This window comes from Mobula birostris, chromosome 2 (genome assembly GCF_030028105.1).
Source record: "Mobula birostris isolate sMobBir1 chromosome 2, sMobBir1.hap1, whole genome shotgun sequence".
Taxonomy (NCBI): Eukaryota; Metazoa; Chordata; class Chondrichthyes; order Myliobatiformes; family Myliobatidae; genus Mobula; species Mobula birostris.
In genome coordinates this window covers 90,982,861-91,006,964 of record NC_092371.1, presented here as the reverse complement: position 1 = coordinate 91,006,964, position 24,104 = coordinate 90,982,861, and the positions used below count along the sequence as shown (strand labels likewise).

At 44.6% G+C, this 24,104-nt stretch overlaps 1 protein-coding gene across 2 annotated transcripts in view; it reads left to right on the top strand.

Annotated features, from left to right (window-relative positions):
- Window positions 1-24,104, top strand: part of LOC140188532 (short transient receptor potential channel 4-associated protein-like) — a 171,991-nt gene that overhangs the window by 72,191 nt on the left and 75,696 nt on the right. For both annotated transcript variants that reach the window (XR_011883320.1, XM_072244905.1), the window contains exon 4: window positions 8,729-8,786. Coding sequence is in view for 1 of the 2 variants with exons in the window: in XM_072244905.1 (XP_072101006.1) it covers window positions 8,729-8,786 (58 nt within the window). In the remaining variant the exon portion in view is untranslated. The remainder of the gene's footprint in view (window positions 1-8,728; window positions 8,787-24,104) is intronic.

Here is a 24,104-nt window from a genome sequence, read left to right as displayed (position 1 = left end):
GCCTTCTGAAAGTCAAGGTACACGACATCCACTGGATCTCCTGCGTCTATCTTCCTGGTTACATCCTCAAAAAACTCCAATAGATTAGTCAAGCATGATTTGCCCTTGGTAAATCCATGCTGGCTCGGCCCAATCCTGTCACTGCTATCAAGATATGCCGCTATTTCATCTTTAATAATGGACTCTAGCATCTTCCCCACTACTGATGTTAAGCTAACAGGGCGATAGTTCTCTGTTTTCTCCCTCCCTCCTTTCTTAAAAAGTGGGATAACATTAGCCATTCGCCAGTCCTCAGGAACTGATCCTGAATGTAAGGAACATTGGAAAATGATCACCAATGCATCTGCAATTTCCAGAGCCACCTCCTTTAGTACCCTAGGATGCAGACCATCTGGACCTGGGGATTTGTTAGCCTTCGGTCCCATCAGTCTACTCATCGCCGTTTCCTTCCTAATGTCAATCTGTTTCAGTTCACCTGTTACCCTATGTCCTTGGCCCATCCATACATCTGGGAGATTGCTTGTGTCTTCCCCAGTGAAGACAGATCCAAAGTACTTATTAAATTCGTCTGCCATTTCTCTGTTTCCCATAACAATTTCTCCCAATTCATTTTTCAAGGGCCCAACATTGTTCTTAACTATCTTCCTTCTCTTCACATACCTAAAAAAAACTTTTGCTATCCTCCTTTATATCCCTAGCTAGCTTGCGTTCATACCTCATTTTTTTTCTCCCCGTATTGCCTTTTTAGTTAAGTTCTGTTGCTCCTTAAAAATTTCCCAATCATCCGTCTTCCCACTCACCTTAGTTTTGTTATACTTCTTTTTTAATGCTATGCTATCTCTGACTTCCTTTGTCAACCACTGTGGCCACTTTCCCCCCTTTGAATCCTTCCTTCTCCGGGGGATGAACTGATTTTGCACCTTGTGCATTAATCCCAAGAATACCTGCCATTGCTGTTCCACTGTCTTTTCTGCTAGGATATCCAACCAGTCAACTTTGGCCAGCTCCTCCCTCATGGCTCCATAGTCTCCTTTGTTCAACTGCAATACTGACACTTCTGATCTGCCCTTATCCCTCTCAACTTGCAGATAAAAACTTATCATATTATGGTCAATACCTCCTAATGGCTCCTTTACTTCAAGATCACTTATCAAATCCTGTTCATTGCACAACACTAAATCGAGAATAGCCTTATCCCTGGTCGGCTCTCGTATAAGCTGCTCCAAAAATGCATCCCGTAGGCACTCTACAAACTCCCTATCCTGGAGTCCAGTACCAACCTGATTTTCCCAGTTCACCTGCGTGTTGAAATCCCCCATAACTACTGCGACATTTCCTTTGCCACATGCCATTGTTAACTCCCTATTCAACTTGCACCCAATATCCATGCTACTGTTTGGGGGCCTGTAGATAACACCTTTTAGGGTCTTTTTGCCCTTACTGTTCCTCAGTTCTATCCACACTGACTGTACTTCTCCTGATTCTATGTCCCCCCTTGCAAGGGACTGAATCTCATTCCTCACCAACAGGGCCACCCCACCCCCTCTGCCCACCTTTCTGTCCCTTCGATAGCACGTACACCCTTGTACATTCAATTCCCAGGTCTGAACCGCTGCAGCCATGTCTCCGTTATCCCAACAACATCATAGTTATCCATTCGCACCTGAGCTTCAAGCTCATCCGCCTTATTTCTGACACTTCGTGCATTCAGATATAGAATTTTTAACCCATTTCTCCTCTCTCTGTTTAAATCGCTGCCTATTGTGCATAACCCAGCTCCCCGAACTCTCACCAGGCTATACGCCCCTTGAATTTTGTTGTCCTTCTTAAATTTACTTACTCTTTCTGCACATTTAACTCCATGCTCCGTCAGACCATCCCTCTGCACATGTATCCTCCTTATCACTCGTTCCGCCTCACCTTTCTCTACTTAACACTTAATATTCCGGAACTGTGTAATCCCCACCTGTCCTTTATACTTCATCTCGCGATCCTCTCTCACATTCTGGATCCCTGCCCCCTGCAAATTTAGTTTAAACCCCCCCCCCCAACCAGCACTAGCAAACTTTCCTGCAAGAATGTTAGTACCCCTCCAGTTCAGGTGTAAACCATCCCGTCGGAACAGATCCCACCTTCCCTGGAACAAAGCCCAATTATCTAAAAACCTGAAGCCCTCCCTCCTGCACCATCCTCTCAGCCACGTATTGATCTGTATAATCCTTCTGTTCCTCGCCTCACTCGCACGTGGCACAGGTAACAATCCTGAGATTGTTACCCTGGAGGTCCTGCCCTTCAGCTTCGCACCTAACTCCCTGAACTCACTACGCAGGACCCCCTCACTCTTCCTACCCACGTCATTCGTCCCTACATGGACCACAACATCTGGATTCTTGCCCTCCCTCTCGAGAATAACCTGCACCTGATTTGAGATGTCCCAGACCCCGGCACCAGGGAGGCAACATACCATCCGAGACTCCCGATCTCCCCCACAAGATCTCCTATCTGCCCCCCTGACTATAGAATCCCCTATCACTACCGCTGTCCTCTCTTCCTTCCTCCCCTTCTGTGTCGAGGGTCCAACCTCAGTGCCAGAGACAGGACCACTGCAACTTGTTCCTGGTAGGTCATCCCCACCAACAGTATCCAAAATGGTATACTTATTGTTGATGGGAATGGCCACAGGGGTGCTCTGCTCTCTCTGCCTGCTCCCCCTCCATCTCCTGACAGTCACCCAATTGCCTACCTCCCGTCTTTTGGGTGTGACTACCTCCCAATAACTCTTATCTATCTCTGTCTCTGCCTCCCGAATGATCCGTAGTTCATCCAGCTCCAGCTCCAATTCCCTAACTCGCTCTGATAGGAGCTGCAGCTGGATGCTCCTTCTGCAGGTGTGGTCATCAGGGACAACTGCGTTGACCCTGACCTCCCACATACTGCATACGGAGCACACCACTGCTCTAACTATCTCCCCCATTACCTGATCCCAGATTAATCAGAATAAATGAAAAAGTACCTACCGACCTTCCCTTTTTTCCTCAGCAAGCACGTACTCAGGCTCACTGATTACCTCTCACTGAAGACCCCCTTACGCCGAAGCCCACTGAGCCAAAGCCCAGCACTCTGCTCCCGCGCACTCCGCTGCCCACACCTGAAAGTGGGCCTCTTTTTAAACTCCGCGCTCGCCACTGATGTCACCCGTGCCTGCGCAGTTTTACCTTTCTCCTCAGGTAATGCCTAGGTAGTCCCGATCTTCCTCGGCCTATCTACAACGGCTGATCCTCCGATCCTCCGATCTCCAGTCGTCCGTCGACCTTGAGCACTCCTTGCTCCCACACCGACACTGCCCGCGCCTGAAAGTGGGCCTATTCTAGTCTGTACTAACCTGATCTTCTGTCTAGTCTCATCAACCTGCACATGGAACATAGCCATCCATACCCCTTGCATCCATGTGCCTATCCAAATTTATCAAACTCACATCCACCACCTCTACCACTGGTAATTTTATCTACATTTGCACCATCCTGATTGAAGAAGATCCTCGTCAGGTTCTCCGTAAATTTTACCTTTCACCCTCAATCTATGACTCCTAGTAGTGGTCTCACCCAATCTGCATACATTTGTTCTATCTTTGCCCTTTGCAATTCTATGCAGGATGTGATGTTGAGGCTCTATAAGGCACTCTTGAGACCACACATAAGACCACACTGTGTTAGTTTGGGCTCCTTATTTTAGAAAGGCTATATGAACATTGGAGAGGATTCAGAGAAGATTCACAAGAATGATTCCAGGAAAGAAAGGGTTACTGTATGAGGAACGTCTGGCAGCTCTTGGGCTGTATTTCCTGGAGTCCAGGAGAATGAGGGGTGATCTCATAGAAACATTCCGCAATGTTCAGAGGCCTGAACAGATTAGATATGGCAAAGTTATTTCCCATGGTAGGGGAGTCTAGGACAAGAGGGCACAACCTCAGGATTGAAGGATGTCCATTTAGAACATGGAACATAGAATAGTGCAGCACAGTACAGGCCCTTCGGCCCACAATGTTGTGCTGACCCTCAAACCCTGCCTCCCATATAAGCCTCCACCTTAAATTCGTCCATATACCTGTCTAGTAGTCTCTTAAACTTCACTACTGTATCTGCTTCCACCACTGACTCAGGCAGTGCATTCCACGCACCAATCGCTCTCTGAGTAAAAAAGCCTTCCTCTAATATCCCCCTTGAACTTCCCACCCCTTACCTTAAAGCCATGTCCTCGTGTATTGAGCAGTGGTGCCCTGGGGAAGAGATGCTGGCTATCAACTCTTTCTATTCCTCTTATTATCTTGTACACCTCTATCATGTCTCCTCTCATCTTCCTCCTCTCCAAAGAGTAAAGCCCTAGCTCCCTTAATCTCTGATCATAATGCATACTCTCTAAACCAGGCAGCATCCTGGTAAATCTCTGTACCCTTTCCAATGCTTCCACATCCTTCCTATAGTGAGACGACCAGAACTGGACACAGTACTCCCAAGTGTGGCCTAACCAGAGTTTTATAGAGCTGCATGATTACATCGTGACTCTTAAACTCTATCCCTCGACTTATGAAAGCTAACACCCCATAAGCTTTCTTAACTACCCTATCTACCTGTGAGGCAACTTTCAGGGATCTGTGGACATGTACCCCCAGATCCCTCTGCTCCTCCACACTACCAAGTATCCTGCCACTTACTTTGTACTCTGCCTTGGAGTTTGTCCTTCCAAAGTGTACCACCTCACACTTCTCCAGGCTGAACTCCATCTGCCACTCCTCAGCCTACTTCTGCATCCTATCAATGTCTCTCTGCAATCTTTGACAATCCTCTACACTATCTCCAGCACCAGCAACCTTTGTTTGCCAGCCCACCTTTCTGCCCTCACATCCAGGTTGTTAATAAAAATCACGAAAAGTAGAGGTCCTAGAACAGATCCTTGTGGGACACCACTAGTCACAATCCTCCAATCTGAATGTACTCCCTCCACCATGACCCTCTGCCTTCTGCAGGCAAGCCAATTATGAATCCAGCTGGCCAAACTTCCCTGGATCCCATGCCTTCTGACTTTCTGAATAAGCCTACCGTGTGGAACTTTGTCAAATGCCTTACTAAAATCCATATAGATCACATCCACTGCACTACCCTCATCTATATGCCTGGTCACCTCCTCAAAGAACTCTATCAGGCTTGTTAGACATGATCTGCCCTTCACAAAGCCATGCTGACTGTCCCTGATCAGACCATGATTCTCTAAACGCCCAGAGATCCTATCTCTAAGAATCTTTTGCAACAGCTTTCCCACCACAGACGTAAGGCTCACTTGTCTATAATTACCCAGACTACCCCTACTACCTTTTTTGAACAAGGGGACAATATTCGCCTCCCTCCAATCCTCCGGTACCATTCCCGTGGACAATGAGGACATAAAGATCCTAGCCAGAGGCTCAGCAATCTCTTCCCTCGCCTCGTGGAGCAGTCTGGGGAATATTCTGTCAGGCCCTGGGGACTTATCCGTCCTAATGTATTTTAACGACTCCAACACCTCCTCTCCCTTTAATATCAACATGCTCAAGTTCCCTCTCATTGGTGAATATCGAAGAGAAGTATTCATTGAAGACCTTGCTCACTTCCACAGCCTCCAGGCACATCTTCCCACCTTTATCTCTAATCAGTCCTACCTTCACTCCTGTCATCCTTTTTTTCTTCACATAATTGAAGAATGCCTTGGGATTTTCCTTTACCCTACTCGCCAAGGCCTTCTCATTCCCCCGTTTTTGCTCTTCTCAGTCCCTTCTTAAGCTCCTTGCTTCCCTATATTCCTCAATAGACCCATCTGATCCTTGCTTCCTAAACCTCATGTATGCTGCCGCCTTCCATCTGACTAGATTTTCCATCTCACTTGTCACCCATGGTTCCTTCACCCTACCATTCCTTATCTTCCTCACCGGGACAAATTTATCCCTAACATCCTGCAAGAGATCTTTAAATGTCGACCACATGTCCATAGTACATTTCCCTGCAAAAACATCATCCTGATTCACACCCGCAAGTTCTAGCCTTATAGCCTCATAATTTGCCCTTACCCAGTTAAAAATTTTCCTGTCCTCTCTGATTCTATCCTTTTCCATGATAATGCTGAAGGCCAGGGAGCGATGGTCACTGTCCCCCAGATGCTCACCCACTGAGAGATCTGTGACCTGACCCGGTTCATTACCTAGTACTAGATCTAGTATGGTATTCCCCCTAGTCGGCCTGTCCACGTACTGTGACAGGAATCTGTCCTGGACACACTTAACAAACTCTGCCCCATCTAAACCTTTGGAACTAATCAGGTGCCAATCAATATTAGGGAAGTTAAAGTCACCCATGATAACAACCCTGTTATTTTTTGCACCTTTCCAAAATCTGCCTCCCAATCTGCTCCTCTGTATCTCTGCTGCTACCAGGGAGCTTATAGAATACCCTCAATAGAGTAACTGCTCCCTTCCTGTTCCTGACTTCCACCCATACTGACTCAAAAGAGGATCATGCTACATTACCCACCCTTTCCGTAGCTGTAATAGTATCCTTGACCAGTAATGCCACCCCTCCTCCCCTTTTTCCGCTCTCGCTATCCCTTTTAAAGCACTGAAATCCAGGAATATTGAGAATCCATTCCTGCCCTGGTGCCAGCCAAGTCTCTGTAACGGCCAGTACATCATAATTCCATGTACGTATCCAAGCTCTCAGTTCATCACCTTTGTTCCTGATGCTTCTTGCACTGAGGTACACACACTTCAGCCCGTCTACCTTACTGTCTTTACACCATTTATTCTCCTTCTCTTTCCTCAAAGCCTCTATATGTTAGATTTGGCTTTACTCCATGCACTTCTTTCACTGCTCTATCGCTCTGGGTCCCATTCCCCTTGCAAATTAGTTTAAACCCTCCCGAACCATGCTAGCAAACCCATTTAGAACAGAGATGCGGAGAAATTACTTTAGTCAGAGGGTGGTAAATCTGTGGAATTTGTTGCCACGAGCGGCTGTGGAGGCTAAGTCATTGGGTGCATTTCAGGCAGAGATAGATAGGTTCTTGATTAGCCAGGGTATCAGAGGATATGAGGAGAAGGCAGGGGAGTGGGGGTGACTGGAAGAACTGGATCAGCCATGATTGAATGGTGGAGCAGAGTCGATGAGCCAAAAATCCTATTTCTGCTCCTGTATCTTACGGTCTTAAAAGATATCACCTCATTCTCCTATACTTCAGGGAATGAGGTCCAACCTATTCAACCTCAAGTCCCAGCAACATCCTTGTAAGTTTTCTTTGCAACCTTTCAAGCTTATTGATGTCTTTCTGTTACGGAAGTGTCTACAGCTGCATAAAATACTTCAAATTTGGTCTCACCAACATCTTGTACAACTTCCACATAACATCCCAAGTGATGTACTCAGTGCCCTGATTTATAAAAGCCAGTATGCAAAATGCTTTTTTATGACCTTAACTACCTGTGAAGTTACTTTCATGGAATTATGGATATGTATTCCCAGGTCCATTTATTCTTCAGTACACCTCATAGCACTATAATATACCTGTACTTTGACAGGACAAACGAGGGTAAGGTACAACTCCTCATGCTTGTCTGCATTCAGTTCCATCTTCCATTTTTCTGCCCACTTTTCCAGCCTCAGGTCATGCTGCAAGCTTTGATTGTTTTCCTCATTATTCACCATGCTTTCAATCTTGGTGTCATCTGCAAGTTTCCTGACCCAGTTTACCTTATTATCTATATCATTAACATAGCTGATAAACAACAATAGACCCAGCACCAGTAGGCACACCACTGGTCACAAGTCTCCAGTCACAGAGACAACCGTCTACAACACTCTTTGGCTTCTCCTGTGAATCCTATGATAGATCTAGTTGGTTACTTCATCCTGAATGCCTAGTGACTTAACCTTCTGTACCAGCCTGCTATGTAGAACGTTATTAAAACCCTTGCTCCAGTATAGTAGACAACATCTACCGTCTTTCCTTCGGCAACTTTCTTGATAAATTCCTTTGGAAAAACTCTTAAGATTTATACTTACCACGTGCAAAGCCATGTTGATTTTCTCTAAACAGACCCCATCTATTTATATACCTGTATCCCATCGCTTTAGAATACCTTCCAGTAGTTTACCCATGACTGATGTCAGGCTCATTCTTGGAGCCTTTCTTGAACAATGGCTGTTCTCCAGCTTCTCATCCATGGACATTTTAATTATCTCTGCCAAGGCCTCTGAAGGCGGCTTGTCCACCTAATTTACGTCAAGACAGCCAGCATCTACTGTTCTGTAATCTGGATATGGTGCCTGACCAGAGTATTCTTTTGTCTCTGTTCTATAGTGGCTGTCTGCTGAGTAAAAGTAATGAAATTCCTTCTCATATCTGTTCTATTATTTCCAGGTTTTTTCTGGTTTTACTGTCTATTGCAACTGATTTTGATTTTATGTTGCCTCTTAAACCTAGTAGGATTCCTGCAAACAATAAGTATAACCTAGAGGCTAAATATTGCCAATGCTGGAATACTCAGTTGCTCAGACAGCCTCTGTGTAGTTGCATTGATCTTTGATCATTTGTAATCTTTCACGTAATTATCTTGCCCGTAGACAGTAACAAATAAAGGGAATTTTCCTCTTACTAGTGAGCAGATTTTAAAACCATGTTACAGTAATGTTTCATGCTTCATTTACAGCTTTTAGTTGAAATCCTCATGCGGCCAACACTTGCACCACAGAAAAAGAAACAGAAAAGTAAGTGCTGTAGTATTAAATGCTGCTTGTTCTGAATAAATTTCAAGTGCAGGTGTTAATCACTAATGAATTGATGGGTAGTATGGTTTTATTAATTGATGGTATATGGGGTTTGCTGGTAAGGAGGTGGTAAATTTAAAGGAGATGTACTGGGTAATTCCCCCCTCCCCCAAAGAAGGTGGTGGGTGCTTCCAGAGATGGCAGTGAAAGCAAATACAATGGAACACCTAATGGCTCTTGGACATATCAGTGTGCAGAGAATTGGAGGATATGTATATTGTGAAGCAGAGAAATTTCTTCAGTTAGGCATTCAGTTAGTTCAGCACAACATTATGGGCTGAAGGGTCTGTTCCTGTGCTGTGGGGGTGGAGTGTGTATTACATGAACATATTAGCATAAAACCAAAATGTTGCGGAAGTTGGAAATTTGAATAAAAACAATGCTGGAAATGTTCAGGTTGTGCAGTTGTGGGGGAGTGAAAGGGTTAATGTTTCAGGTTGCTGACCTTTCACTGTGCTTGGACTAGGATTCTAGCTTTCTTTATGTCTCCAGGTGGTGTCTCACCCGAGTGCTTCCAACATTTTCTGTTCTTATTTCTGTTATTAATTTTTTTTTTAAAGCCATTTTGAAAATCGTTATACCACGCTGGGGGGAAAAAAGATGGTCTTCATTGATATCTGAGAGCAGGTGGGGCGTAGTGCATGGTGACCAGATGACTGAAGGTTGAATTCATGATGTTAAATTGAGCACATGGTGCATAAAGATCTTCTTTACTATTTGGAATACTTGTGAGGTAACTACCTTCACTGGTGTTGGTGTGTCTATAGTTTTGGCCTCTTATTAAATAGGAATGAAGCTGTTTAGGATAATTTTAGGAAATATAGAAATCCTACTCTTCACTGTAGCCAATAAAGAAAGCTGTCGAGAATGGAAGTTGTGACAGATGAATAAATTATTGATTACCTGTAAGTTCTACTCCAAGTCAAACATCATCCTGATTTGGGAATAGATCAGAATCCTGGAAAACTCTGCTCAATGGTATTGTGAGAGTACCTACCCCTGAAGCATTGCAGCATTTCAAGGAGGTTCCCCACTTCCACCTTTACAGGCAATTGGGAATGGGCAATAAACGTAGACCTCCAGTGATGTCCATATTCTGAAAAATGAATCAATAGGAAAGATTTATCACAGGTGGGTGAACTGAGTTGAGGTATAGGTCTGCCAAGATTGAACTGAATGGTTGAACACATATAATGAGCTGAATACTTATCACTGTTCTTTGCACTTTAGGTTCTAAACATTTTCCCTTTCTGCTTCTTCATTATTAAGGACGTACTTGTTTTGCTGCATTAATTGCATTAGACATTGAATTGTACTGCCTGATCCACCCTGAAAAAGAAGGGTTACTTGGGAAAAACACATAAGAGTACTGTGCAAAAGTCTTAGGCATGCTAGATATTTTATATCAACGATTCCTAACTTTGATTATGCAATGGAGCCGTACCATTAGCAGAGAGGTCTGTAGACCCCAAGTTGGGAACCCCTGTTTAACTTGGTTTCAGATGGTATGGCCTCCACAGAACCCTGATTTCAACAACATCGAGGCTGTCTGTGTTTACCTGATGAGACAGAAACAAATGAGATAGCCAAAGACTGCAGGATATCTGGCAAGTTCTCCAAAATGCTTGGAACAACCCACCTGCGGATTTTCTTATAAAACTGCACACAGTGTACCGAAGAGAATTAATGCAGTTTTAAAGGAGTAAGGTGGTCACACGAAATATAATTTGATTTAGTATTTTACTAAATCAAACCAGTTCAAACTGCAAAACTGCTCCAGACCAGTTCAGAAGCAGGTGAAAACCTGGCCAGCAGGAGCCATTTCTGCTCTTCAAGACTGCTTTGAGCACACTGACTGGCACATGTTCAGAGAAGCTGCAACTAATGGCAATTCTACCAGCTTAGAGGAGTACACGGCATCAGTGACCAGCTACATCAGCAAGTGCATCGATGACGTCACTGTGGCCAAGGCCATCACTACACTTGCTAACCAGAACCCATGGAGGTGCGTGCGCTGCTGAGGACCAGTGACTCCGCCTTCAGAGCAGTTGACAAGGCAGCCCTAACAACAGCAAGGCCCAAACTGTCCCGGGCCATCAGAGAAGCAAAGCGTGCACATGCCCAGTGAATCCACAGCCACTTCCAGGATGGACACTGGCAACACGCAGCGCATGTGGAAGGGCATTCAGGACATCACCAATTACAAGACAACACCACCTGCCTGTGCTGGTGATGCCTCCCTCTCAGATGCGTTAAACAACTTCTATGCTTGTTTTGAGGTGGAAAATGACGTGGCAGCAAGGAAGACCACTCATTCTCCTCCAAATGACCAGGTGCTATGTCTTACCGTGGCCAATGTGAGGAGAACCCTGTGATAAAATTTAAGGATGTTGGGGAAGTAAGACATGAGTCTTGGACTCTTGTAAATAATGGGTTAAAAAATTTAAGTGCCACCCTATGTGTGTTAGTGAACAAATTCTGTTGCTTTCGCTGAAGAATATGCCCACAGTTTGTTTAGATTAATAGACTGTAGCTGCCTTTTCAAGGTAACATGAGGGCTGGAATTACTCAGAGCTCACATAGGTCATGCCTTATTGTTTTGCTCCACTGACTTAAGTCTTTTCTTTGGAGAGGCTCAATGATAAAGAGATCTGTCTGTAATTAAGTCAGGGGCCTCGCGACAAGAATGGCTGATATGGGATGGACAATATATCTATTTAGATTATGAGAACACTGAGGTCCTCTTTTATTGTCATTTAGAAATGCATACATGCATTAAGAAATGATACAATGTTTCTCTGGAGTGATATCACAGAAAACAGGACAAACCAAAGACTAACACTGACAGAACCACATACAGGTGTCCCCCGCTTTTCAAACGTTCACTTTACGAAACCTCACTGTTATGAAAGACCTACATTAGTACCCTGTTTTCGCTAACAGAAGATGTTTTCACTGTTACGAAAAAGATCAGTACGCGATAAAAAATCAGCGCGCGATAAAAGGCAGCGCACGCCCCGAGCAGCCGCTCTCCCCTGGATTCAGAACGGCATTGCTTTAACATGTGCCTGTGAGCAGCCGTTTGCAAGGTGAGTTCTGAGGTATTGGAAAAGCCTGAAAGAGCTCGTTAAGGGTGTTACACTTAGCGTAAAACTAAACATAATTAAGCGTTTTGGATCGTGGTGAACGAAGTAAGGACAACGTGAGTTTGGCTTGTGGAATCTGACGAAGATAATGTTGAAGAGGTTTTGGCATCCCATGACCAAGAACTGATCGATCAAGAGCTGATGCAATTGGAAGAGGAAAGGATAACAATCGAAACTGAATGCAGTAGCGAAATGAACATGAAGCAACTGTGTGAGATTTTGGCTGCAATGATAAAGTACGACTTTAATTTTGAAAGGGTATGTAGGTTTAGGGGATATTTGCAGGATGGTTTGAGTGCTTACAAAGAACTGTATGATAGAAAAATGCGCGAGGCTCAGCAGTCAAGCAAGCCTTCCACATCAGCCACAGCAGATGACGAACCTCGACCTTCAACATTGAGGTGGGCAGTCATAGGAGAAGATGAGCTGCCTCCTCTAATGGAAACAGATGACAATGAGATAACACCCCAGTGTCCCACTACCCCAACCCCCGGGCCACGGGCAGATACCGATTCGCGGAGAATGCAGTGGTAGCCGGGAGGCACGCAGCACATCTTTAAGAAAAAAGCCAAAATAAACATTAGTTAGGTGCCGCCCGATACGTAATTGTTGGTCCAGATCAGTGCCGATTGCGTCGCCTCTGATCTAGGCCGACAATTACGTGTCAGGCGGCGCATAATTAATTAGCATGTTTGTTTCGGCTTTTTTCTTAAAGATGTGCTGTGTGCCTTCCAGCTACCGCTGGACCCCTGCGTGCTTCGCGGCAATGTATCGGTTGGTGGCCCGGAGGGTGGGGGCCACTGCACCACCCCAACCTGCGACAACTCAGTCTAACACACTGTCATCAGTGTGCTCGGCACTGTCCCGATTCCGGTAAGTGATACTACACTGTACATACATTCTACTTTATATGGGCTGTGTATTTTTACATGTTATTTGGTATGATTTGGCAGCTTCATAGCTTAAAGGTTACTGGAGAATGTTTTTGCCGAGAGCGCCTGCGTGAGATTTTCACTTTGGAGAGCAGTGCCGGCAATGATTGTGGAAAAGTATTTCTACTTTATATAGTCTGTGTATTTATCATATCATTCCTCCTTTTACTATAGGTTACTGTTATTTTAGGTTTTATGTGTTATTTGGTATGATTTGGTAGGTTATTTTTGGGTCTGCGAACGCTCACAAAATCTTCCCATATAAATAAATGGTAATTGCTTCTTCGCTTTACGACATTTCGGCTTACGAACCGTTCATGGAAACACTCTACCTTCAGATGGCGGGGGAAACCTGTAATTATAACATATAGTTACAGCAGTGCAAAGCAATACCATAATTTGATGAGGAACAGACCATGGACACAGTTTAAAAAAAAGTCTCAGCGTCCCAAGTCAATCGACTCCCGAGTCCCGATGGCGGCAGCAAAAGGGAGAAACTCCCTGCCGTAAACCTCCAGGCACTGTCAACTTGCTGATACCTTGGAAGCAGCTGACCACAGCCAACACTGAGTCCATCCGTCCGAAAACTTAGAGCTTCCGACCAGCCTCCCCAGCGCCTTCGACCTCTCCCTGGCCACTGAAACACGCAAAGCCGAGGATTTCGGGGCCTTCAGCTCCCAAGATTCCTGTTACCACACAGTAGCAGCGGCAGCAAAGCGGGCATTTCAGAAGTTTTCCAGATGTTCCTCTGTGCTCTTAAGTCTGTCTCCATCAAATTGGAATTGTGCATGGTCCCCTACTTGACAGATAACAGATATTCATCACTGAAGTGGCCGTGTGCGCTGCTGTAGCGCCACCATCTTCTCCCCACTCCCGGGAGGATTTGTAACTGAACTCTGATTTAGTGGACTCTCTTAGCAAAGTAGTTAGGTTTCGCTGTAACTGACTTGGCATACCATTGTAACTGGGTGTTCTTTGTTTGCTCATTCTATAAATTGTAGGATTTCAGAAGCTCGTTGAGCCATCATAGGGACAGAGAAATAAACTCTTGTCTCCTTGATGTCCGGCTTGGAGTTTTCTCGCCGGCTGAGCTCAAACAATAAACTGGTGAAGAGGTTAAAGTTAATAACCTGTGGTGTGTGGTGTGATTATTGGTCCGGCAACCAGTTAACACCTGTGCAGGGTCAACCCACGGAAGGCTGCTGGACCAGACAATATTCCTGGCAGAGTGCTTAGAGTATGTGCAGTCCAGCTAGCAGAGATTCTCACTGACATCTTCAACATTTCCCTGAGCAGTGCCGTTGTTCCTACGTGCTTCAAGGCTGCCACCATCGTCCCCGTGACGAAGAAGTCTTCAGTGTCCTGCCTCAACAACTATCGTTCCGTTGCACTCACATCCATCATCATGAAGTGTTTCGAGAGGCTCGTCATGAGGCACATCAAGACCCTGCTGCCCCTCCCTCACTGGACCTCCTGCAGTTTGCGTACTGTCCCAACCATTCAACAGACGACGCCACTGCTATCACCTTCCACCTGGCCCTAACCCACCTGGACAAAAAAGACACGTATGTTTGAATGCTGTTCATAGACTTCAGTTCAGCACTCAACACAATCATTCCTCAGGAACTGATTGGAAAGCTGAGCCTACTGGGCCTGAACACCTCCCTCTGCAACTGGATCCTAGACTTCTGACTGGGAGACCTCAGTCAGTCTGGATTGGAAGCAGCATCTCCAACACAATCACACTGAGCACGGGGGGCCCCCCCAGAGTCCACTGCTGTTCACTCTGCTGACCCACGACTGTGCTACAGCTCGAACTACATCAAGTTCGCCGATGTCACGACTGTGGTGGGTCTCATCAGCAAGAACAATGAGTCAGCATACAGAGAAGAGCCAACAACCTGTCTCTGAATGTGAACAAAACAAAAGAGATGGTTGTTGACTTCAGGAGGACATGGAACAACCACACTCCGCTGAACATCGACGACTCCTCCATAGAGGTTGTTAAGAGCATCAGATTTCTTGGTGTTCACCTGGTGGAGAATCTCACCTGGTCCCTCAGCACCAGCTCCATAGCAAAGAAAGCCCAGCAGTGTCTCTACTTTCAGCGAAGGCTGAGAAAAGTCCATCTCCCACCCCCCCATCCTCACCACATTCTACAGAGGATGTATTGAGAGCATCCTGAGCAGCTGTATCACTGCCTGGTTCGGAAATTGCACCATCTCGGATTGCAAGACCCTGCAGCGGATAGTGAGGACAGCTGAGAAGATCATCGGGGTCTCTCTTCCAGCCATTTACACCACACGCTGCATCCTTAAAGCAAACAGCATTATGAATGACTCCACGCATTCCTCATACAAACTCTTCTCCCTCCTGCCATCTGGCAAAAGGTCAGGTTTGACAAATCTTACTGAAGAGGTTACTAGGAATGTTGACGAGGGTAAAGCAGTGGATGTTGTCTATATGGACTTCAGTAAGGCCTTTGACAAGGTCCCACACGGAAAGTTGGTCAGGAAGGTTCAGTCGTTGGGTATTAATATTGAAGTAGTAAAATGGATTCAGCAGTGGCTGGATGGGAGACGTCAGAGACTGGTGGTGGAAAACTGTTTGTCAGTTTGGAACAACACACATAAAAGTTGCTGGTGAACGCAGCAGGCCAGGCAGCATCTCTAGGAAGAGGTACAGTCGATGTTTCGGGCCGAGAGCCTTCGTCAGCAACTTTTATGTGTGTTGCTTGAAATTCCAGCATCTGCAGACTTCCTCATGTTTACGTTGTCAGATTGGAGGCCGGTGACTAGTGGTGTGCCTCCTCAGGGATCTGTACTGGGTCCAATGTTATTTGTCATACATTAATCATCTGGATGATGGGGTGGTAAATTGGATTAGTAAGTATGCAGATGATACTAAGATAGGTGGTATTGTGGATGATGAGGTAGGTTTTCAAAGCTTGCAGAGAGATTTAGGCCAGTTAGAAGAGTGGGCTGAAAGATGGCAGATGGAGTTTAATGCTGATAAATGTGAGGTGCTACATTTTGGTAGGACTAATCAAAATAGGACATACATGGTAAATGGTAGGGCATTGAAGAATAAGAATACAGTAGAACAGAGGGATCTAGGCTAATGGTGCATAGTTCCCTGAAGGTGGAATCTCATGTGGATAGGGTGGTGAAGAAAGCTTTTGCTATGCTGGCCTTTATAAGTCAGAGCATTGAGTATAGGAGTTGGGATGTAATGTTGAAATTGTACAAGGCATTGATGAGGCCAAATTTGGAGTATTGTGTACAGTTTTGGTCACCAAATTATAGGAAAGGTGTCAACAAAATAGAGAGAGTACAGAGAAGGTTTACTAGAATGTTACCTAGGTTTCATCACCTAAGTTACAGAGAAAGGTTGAACAAGTTGGGTCTTTATTCTTTGGAGCGTAGAAGGTTGAGTGGGGACTTGATAGAGGTATTTAAGATTATGAGAGGGATAGATGGAGTTGATGTGGATAAGCTTTTTCCATTGAGAGTGGGGGAGATTCAAACAAGAGGACATAAGTTGAGAGTTAAAGGGCAAAAGTTTAGGGGTAACATCAGGAGGAACTTCTTTACTCAGAGAGTGGTAGCTGTGTGGAATGAGCTTCCAGCAGAAGTGGTTGAGGCAGGTTCGATGTTGTCATTTAAAGTTAAACTGGACAGCTATATGGACAGGAAAGGAATGGAGGGTTATGGGCTGAGTGTAGGCTGTTGGGACTAGGTGAAAATAAGCGTTCGGCACGGACTAGAAGAGCCAAGATGGCCTGTTTCAGTGCTGTAATTGTTATATGGTTATAAAAGGCACTGAAGCATTCGGGCTTTCACGACCAAACTGTGTAACAGTTTCTTCCCCCAAGCAATCAGACTCCTTAATACCCAGAGCCTGGACTGACACCAACCTACTGCCGTCTAATGTGCCTATTGTCTTGTTTTTTATTGATTGCAATGAGATAAGGTATGAGACGAGAATTAGCTAAGATAGACTGGCGAATGATACTTAAAGGGTTGACAGTGGATATGCAGTGGCAAGCATTTAAAGATCGCATAGATGAACTTCAACAATTGTTCATCCCAGTTTTGGCAAAAGAATAAACCAGGGAAGGTAGTGCACCCATGACAGACAAGGGAAATTAGGGATAGTATCAATTCCAAAGAAGAAACATGCAAATTAGCCAGAAAAAGTGGCACACCTGAGGACTGGGAGAAATTCAGAGTCCAGCAGAGGAGGACAAAGGGCTTAATTAGGAAAAGGAAAAAAGGTTATGAGAGAAAACTGGCAGGGAACATAAAAACTGACTATAAAAGATTTTATAGATATGTGAAAAGAAAAAGATTGGTTAAGACAAATGTTAGGTCCCTTACAGTCAGAAACAGGTGAATTGATCATGGAGAACAAGGACATAAATAAACTTCCAGAAATAGTAGGGGACCGAGGGTCTAGTGAGATGGAGGAACTGAGGGAAATACATGTTAGTAGGGAAGTGGTGTTAGGTAAATTGAAGGGATTAAAGGCAGATAAATCCCCAGGGCCAGGTGGTCTGCATCCCAGAGTGCTTAAGGAAGTAGCCCAAGGAATAGTGGATGCATTAGTGATAATTTTTCAAAACTCCTTAGATTCTGGACTAGTTCCTGAGGATTGGAGGGTGGCCAATGTAACCCCGCTTTTTAAAAAAGGAGTGAGAGAGAAACCGGGGAACTAAAGAATGGTTAGCCTAACATTGTTGGGGAAAATGCTAGAGTCAGTTATCAAAGATGTGATAACAGCACATTTGGAAAGCAGTGAAATCATCGGACAAAGTCAGCATCGATTTGTGAAAGGAAAATCATGTCTGGTGAATCTCATAGAATTTTTTGAGGATGTAACTAGTAGAATGGATAGGGGAGAACCAGTGGATGTGGTATATTTGGATTTTCAAAAAGGCTTTTGACAAGGTCCCACACAGGAGGTTAGTGTGCAAACTTAAAGCACACGGTATTGGGGGAATGGTGTTGATGTGAATAGAGAATTGGTTGACAGACAGGAAGAAAAGAGTGGAAATAAACGGGACCTTTTCAGAATGGCAGGCAGTGACTAGTGGGGTACCACAAGGCTCAGTGCTGAGACCCCAGTTGTTTACAATATATATTAATGACTTAGACGAGGGAATTAAATGCAGCATCTCCAAGTTTGTGGATGACACGAAGCTGGGTGGCAGTGTTAGCTGCGAGGAGGATGCTAAGAGGATGCAGGGTGACTTTGATAGGTTAGGTGAGTGGGCAAATTCATGGCAGATGCAATCTGATGTGGATAAATGTGAAGTTATCCACTTTGGTGGCAAAAACAGGAAAACAGATTATTATCTGAATGGTGGCTGATTAGGAAAAAGGGAGGTACAACAAGACCTGGTGTCATTATACACCAGTCATTGAAAGTGGGCATGGAGGTACAGCAGGCGGTGAAAAAGGCGAATGGTATGCTGGCATTCATAGCAAGAGGATTCGGGTACGGAGCAGGGAGGTACTACTGCAGTTGTACAAGGCCTTGGTGAGACCACACCTGGAGTAGTGTGTGTAGTTTTGGTCCCCTAATCTGAGGAAAGACATCCTTGCCATAGAGGGAGTACAAATAAGGTTCACCAAATTGATTCCTGGACTTTCATATGATGAAAGGCTAGATCGACTAGGCTTATACTCACTGGAATTTAGAAGATTGAGGGGGGATCTTATTGAAACGTATAAAATTCTAAAGGGATTAGACAGGCCAGATGCAGGAAGATTGTTCCTGATGTTGGGGAAGTCCAGAACGAAGGGTCACAGTTTAAGAATAAAGGGGAAGCCTTTTAGGCCTGAGATGAGGAAAAATTTCTTCACACAGAGAGTGGTGAATCTGTGGAATTCTCTGCCATAGGAAACAGTTGAGGCCAGTTCATTGGCTATATTTAAGAGGGAGTTATATATGGCCTTTGTGGCTAAAGGGATCAGCAGGTATGGAGAGAAGGCAGGTACAGGGTTCTGAGTTGGATGATCAGCCATGATCATAATGAATGGCGGTGCAGGCTCGAAGGGCTAAATGGCCTACTCTTGCACCTATTTTCTATGTTTCTATGTACTGCCTGCACTGTTTTGTGCACTTTATGCGGTCCTGGGTAGGTCTGTAATTTTTGTGTTGTTTTACATAGTTCAGTGTAGTTTTTGTATTGTTTCATGTAGCGTCATGGTCCTGAAAAACATTGTCTCTTTTTTACTGTGTATTGTACCAGCAGTTATGGTTGAAATGACAATAAAAAGCGATTTGACTTACTGATAACTGCTCTTTATAGTAAATTTTCGAACTATCACTTTGGATACTGTTGGGGGGAATAACCTAGTAGAGGAAAGTCACCACAGTCTGGTCTCTGGCACTAAGTTGAGTTCTGTGGTTTAAAGAGATGGGGGAGATGAGGCAAACTGTGGTGATGGAGGACTTGTTAGTCTGGGGAACAGAAAGGAGGTTTTATGGACAAGAGCAAGGTACCCGGGTGCTATGTTGCCTCCTGGGTGCCAGGCTGCAGGACATTTCAGGTTGAGTCCTCAGCATGGTTAAGTGGGAGGGCGGAGTAACAAGGTTCTATGAAGCGAGTTCAGGGAGTTTGGTGCTAAGATAAAGGGCAGGACCTGCAGGGTTGATTGTAATCTCAGGATTACCTGTGCCACGTGCTAGTGAGGCCAGAAATAGGAAGATTATACAGGTTTAACACGTGGCTAAGGATTTGGTGTTGGAGGGAGGGCATAACATTTTTGGATCATTGGGCTCTCTTCAAGGGAAGTTGGAACCTATACTGAAGAGATGGTTTTCACCTGAACTGGAGAGGGACTAATATCCTAGCAGGAAGGTTTGCTTGTGCTGCATGGGGGGGGGTGGTAAGATTTAAACTACGGTTGCAGGGTGATGGGAACCAGAGTGCCAGAACAGTTGGTGGAGAGGTTGTGAAGGCAGATGTTGGTAAGACCTCAAAGTTAGGAATTAAAAGGTTGAGCATTGTGTGCCTAATGTCCTCTGCTGCATATATTTCAATGCAAGAAGTATTGCAGGAAAGGCAGATGAGCTCAGGGCATGGATCAACACAGGAAATTATGATATTGTCATCATTAGTGAGACTTGGTTGCAGGAGGGGCAGGACTGGTGGCTCAATATTCCAGTGTTCCATTGTTTTAGGTGTGACAATGAGAGGGGTGAAAGCAGGAGGGGTGGCATTACTAGTCAGTGCTCAGTCAAGACAGACTGGAGAACTCTACTGAGGCATTACGGGTGGAACAGAGGAATAAGAAAGGTATGACCACGTTAATGGGGTTACATTACAGATCAGCTAATGGTCTATGGGATATAGAGGAACAAATTTGTAGAGAGATCACAGACTGCTGCAAGAAACATGTGGTCATTATAGTAGGTGATTTTAACTTTAAACATATTGGCTGGGACTCCCATAATGTAAAAGAATTTGTCAAGTGTGTTCAGGAAAGTTTCCTGAATCAGTGTGTAGAAGTTCCAATGAGAGTGTGTGTGATACTAGATCTGCTATTAGGGAATAAGAAAAGGCAGGTGACAAAAATTGTGTAAGATACCCTTTGCATCTGGTGATCATAATGCCATTTGTTTCAAATATGGAAAAAGATAGAAGTGGTTTTGAGGTAATCTCAAATAAGATTGACAAGGGAGAGGCTGTGGATGTTGTGTATTTGGATTTTCAAAAGGCCTTCGATAAAGTGCTGCATAAGAGGCTGCTTAATAAGATGAGAGCCCATGGAATTACAGGAAAGCTATTGGAATAGGTGGAGCATTGGCTGATAGGCAGAAAGCAAAGGGTGGGAATAAAGGGATCCTATTCTGATTGGTTGTTGATTACTAGTGGTGTTCCGTATGGATCAGTGTTGGGGCCGCTTCTTTTTACAATGTATATCGATGATTTAGATTATGGATTAAATGGTTTTGTGGTTAAGTTTGTGGATGACACCAAGATAGGTGGAGGAGCAGGAAGTGTTGAAGAAACGGAAAGGTTGCAGAGAGACTTGGTCAGTTTAGGAGAGTGGGCAAAGAAATGGCAGATGAGATACAATGTTGAGAAATGTATGGTTGTACATTTTGAAAGAAGAAATAATTGGGCAGATTATTATTTACATGGGGAGAAAATTCAAAAATCGGAAGTGCAAAGGGATTTGGGCGGTCCTCGTGCAGGGTACCCTAAAGGTTAACCACCAGGTTGGATCAGCAGTAGGGAAAGCAAATGCTATGTTGGCAGTCATTTCAAGAGGAATAGTGTATAAGAGTAAGGAGATGTTGATGAGGCTCTATGGGGCACTGGTGAGACCTCATTTGGAATACTGTGTGCAGTTTTAGGCCCCCTATCTTAGAAGGGATGTTCTGATGTTGGAGAGAGCTCGGAGAAGATTTACGAGGATGATTCCTGGAGTGCAAGGGCTAACATATGAGGAGCGTTTGTCGGCTCTTGGACTGTATTCATTAGAGTATAGAAGAATGAGAGGGGATCTGATAGAAACATTTCGAATGTTGAAAGGGTTGGACAGAGTAGATGTGGAAAGGCTGTTTCCCTTGGGTAAGTCCAAGACAAGAGGCCACAGTCTTAGAATTAGAGGGTACCCATTTAAAACAGAGATGAGGAGAAATTTTTTTAGCCAGAGGGTCGTGGATTTATGGAATTCGTTGCCACATACAGCTGTGGAGGCCTGATCATTGAGGGTGTTTAAGGAGGAGATTGATAGGTATCTTAATTAGTCAGGGTATCAAGGATTATGGGGGGAAAGCCCGAAATTGGAACTAGATGGGAGAATAGTTTAGCTCAAGGTGGAGTGGCAAAGCAGACTTGATGGACCGAATGGCCCACTTCTGCTCCTTTGTCTTGTGGTCCTTGGGTTGAGATTCTAAATTAGAAAAAGGCCAATTTTGATGTTATCAGAAAAGATCTGGAAAATGTGGATTGGGACAGACTGTTCACAGGCAAAGGTGGCCTTCAAAAGTGAAATTTTGAGAGTATAAAGCTTGTATACGCCTGTCAGAATTAAAGATACTAGGCTTAGGGAACCTTGGTTTTCAAGAGATATTGAGGCCCTGGTTAAGAAAAAGATGCTTAGCAGGTATAGCCAGGTAAGAACAAATAAGGTACTTGCAGTGTATGAGAAATGCAACCAAACACGTAAAGAAGCAAATCCGGGGGGCAAAAAGAAGGCATGAGGTTGCCCTAGCAGACAAGGTAAAGGAGAATCCCAAGGGGTTTTACAGATAATGTTAAGAGCAAAAGGATTTCAACCAACAAAATCAGTCCTCTGGAAGATCAGAGGGGTATTCCATGTGCAGGGCCAAAAAAAATGGGGGAGATCTTAAATGGATTTCTTGCATCTGTATTTACTCAGGAGATGGATGCAGAGTCCAGATGAGAGGCAATACAGCAGCAAGCTCACGCGCCCTGTGCAGAATACAGAGGAGGAGGTGTTTGCTGTCTTGAGGCAAATTAGGGTGGATCAATCCCCAGGGCCTAACAAAGGTGCTACCTCAGACCCTATGGGAGGCAAGTGCAGAAATTACAGGGGCCCTCACAAAGATATTTTCAACCCTTAGTCATGGATGAGGTGCCAGAGGATTAGAGGATAGCTAATATTTATGCCAATCAAGAAAGTTGAGTCACTCAGCATTCAGTGAGGGAGTAAATTGGATTTGACATTGGCTTTGTGGGAGAAGCCAGTGAATGGTAGTAGGTGGTCGTCTCTCATGACTGGAGGCCTATGTCTAGTGGAGTGCCATAGGCATCAGTGCTGGGTCTGTTGTTTGTCGTCTATATCAATGATCTGGATGATGATAAGACCATAAGATATAGCATCAGAATTAGGCCATTTGGCCCATCGAATATGCTGTGTCATTTCATATAGCTGATCCATTTTTCCTCTCAGCCCCAATCTTCAGCCTTGCCCCTGTATCCCTTCATGACCTGACCAATCAAGAATCTATCAACCTCTGCCTTAAATATACTGAACATACAGACTTGGCCTCCACAGTTGCCTGTGGCAAAGAATTCCACATTTTCACCACTCTCTGGTGAAAGAGGTTTCTCTTTATCTCGAATCTAAAAGGACACCCCTCCATTCTGAGGCTGTGCCCTCACGTCTGAGACTCTCCCATCACAGGAAACCCTATCATTTCCGCATCCACTCTATCAAGGCTTTTTACCATTCGATAGGTTTCAATGATGTAACCCCTCATTCTTCTGAATTGTAGAGAATACAGTTCCAGGGCCATCAAATGCTCTTCATTTGAAAAGCTGTTCAATCCTGGAATAATTTTCGTGAATCTCCTCTTAAACCCTCTCCAGTTTCAGCACATCCTTTCATAGATAAGTGGCCCAAAACTGCTCACAATACTCTCGAGTGAGGCCTCACCAATTCTTTGTAAAGCCTTAACATTACATCCTTACTTTTATATTCTAGTCCTCTTGAAATGAATGCTAACACTGCATTTGCCTTTCTCAGCACAAACTCAAACTGCAAATTAACCTTTAACAAACAGAAACATATAAACATAGTAAACCTACAGCACAATTCAGGCCCTTCGGCCCACAAAGCTGTGCCAAACATGTCCTTACCTCAGAAATTACCTAGGGTTACCCACAGCCCTCTATTTTTCTGAGCTCCATATACTTGTCCAGGATTCTCTTAAAAGACCCTATCATATCCGCCTCCACCACCATCGCTGGCAGCCCATTCTACTGAGTACTACACCACTCTCTGCGTTTTTCAAAAAAAAAAACAACTTACCCCTGATATGTCCTCTGTACCTACTTCCAGGCACATTAAGACTGTGCCCTCTCGTGCTAGCCATTTCAGCCCTGACTGTCCACACAATCAATGCCTCTCATCATCTTATACACCTCTATCAGGTTACCTCTCATCCTGCGTTTCTCCAAGGAAAGAAGGCCGAGTTCACTCAACCTAATCTCATAAGGCCTGCTCCCCAATCCAGGCAACGTCCTTTTAAATCTCCTCTGCACCCTTTCTATGGTTTTCACATCCTTCCTGTAGTGAGGCAACCAGAACTGGGCACAGTACTCCAAGTGGGGTCTGACTAGGGTCCTATATAGCCTCAGCCTTATTTCCTTGCTTTTATTTCAAGGGGAATAGAATATAAATGCCAGCATTGCA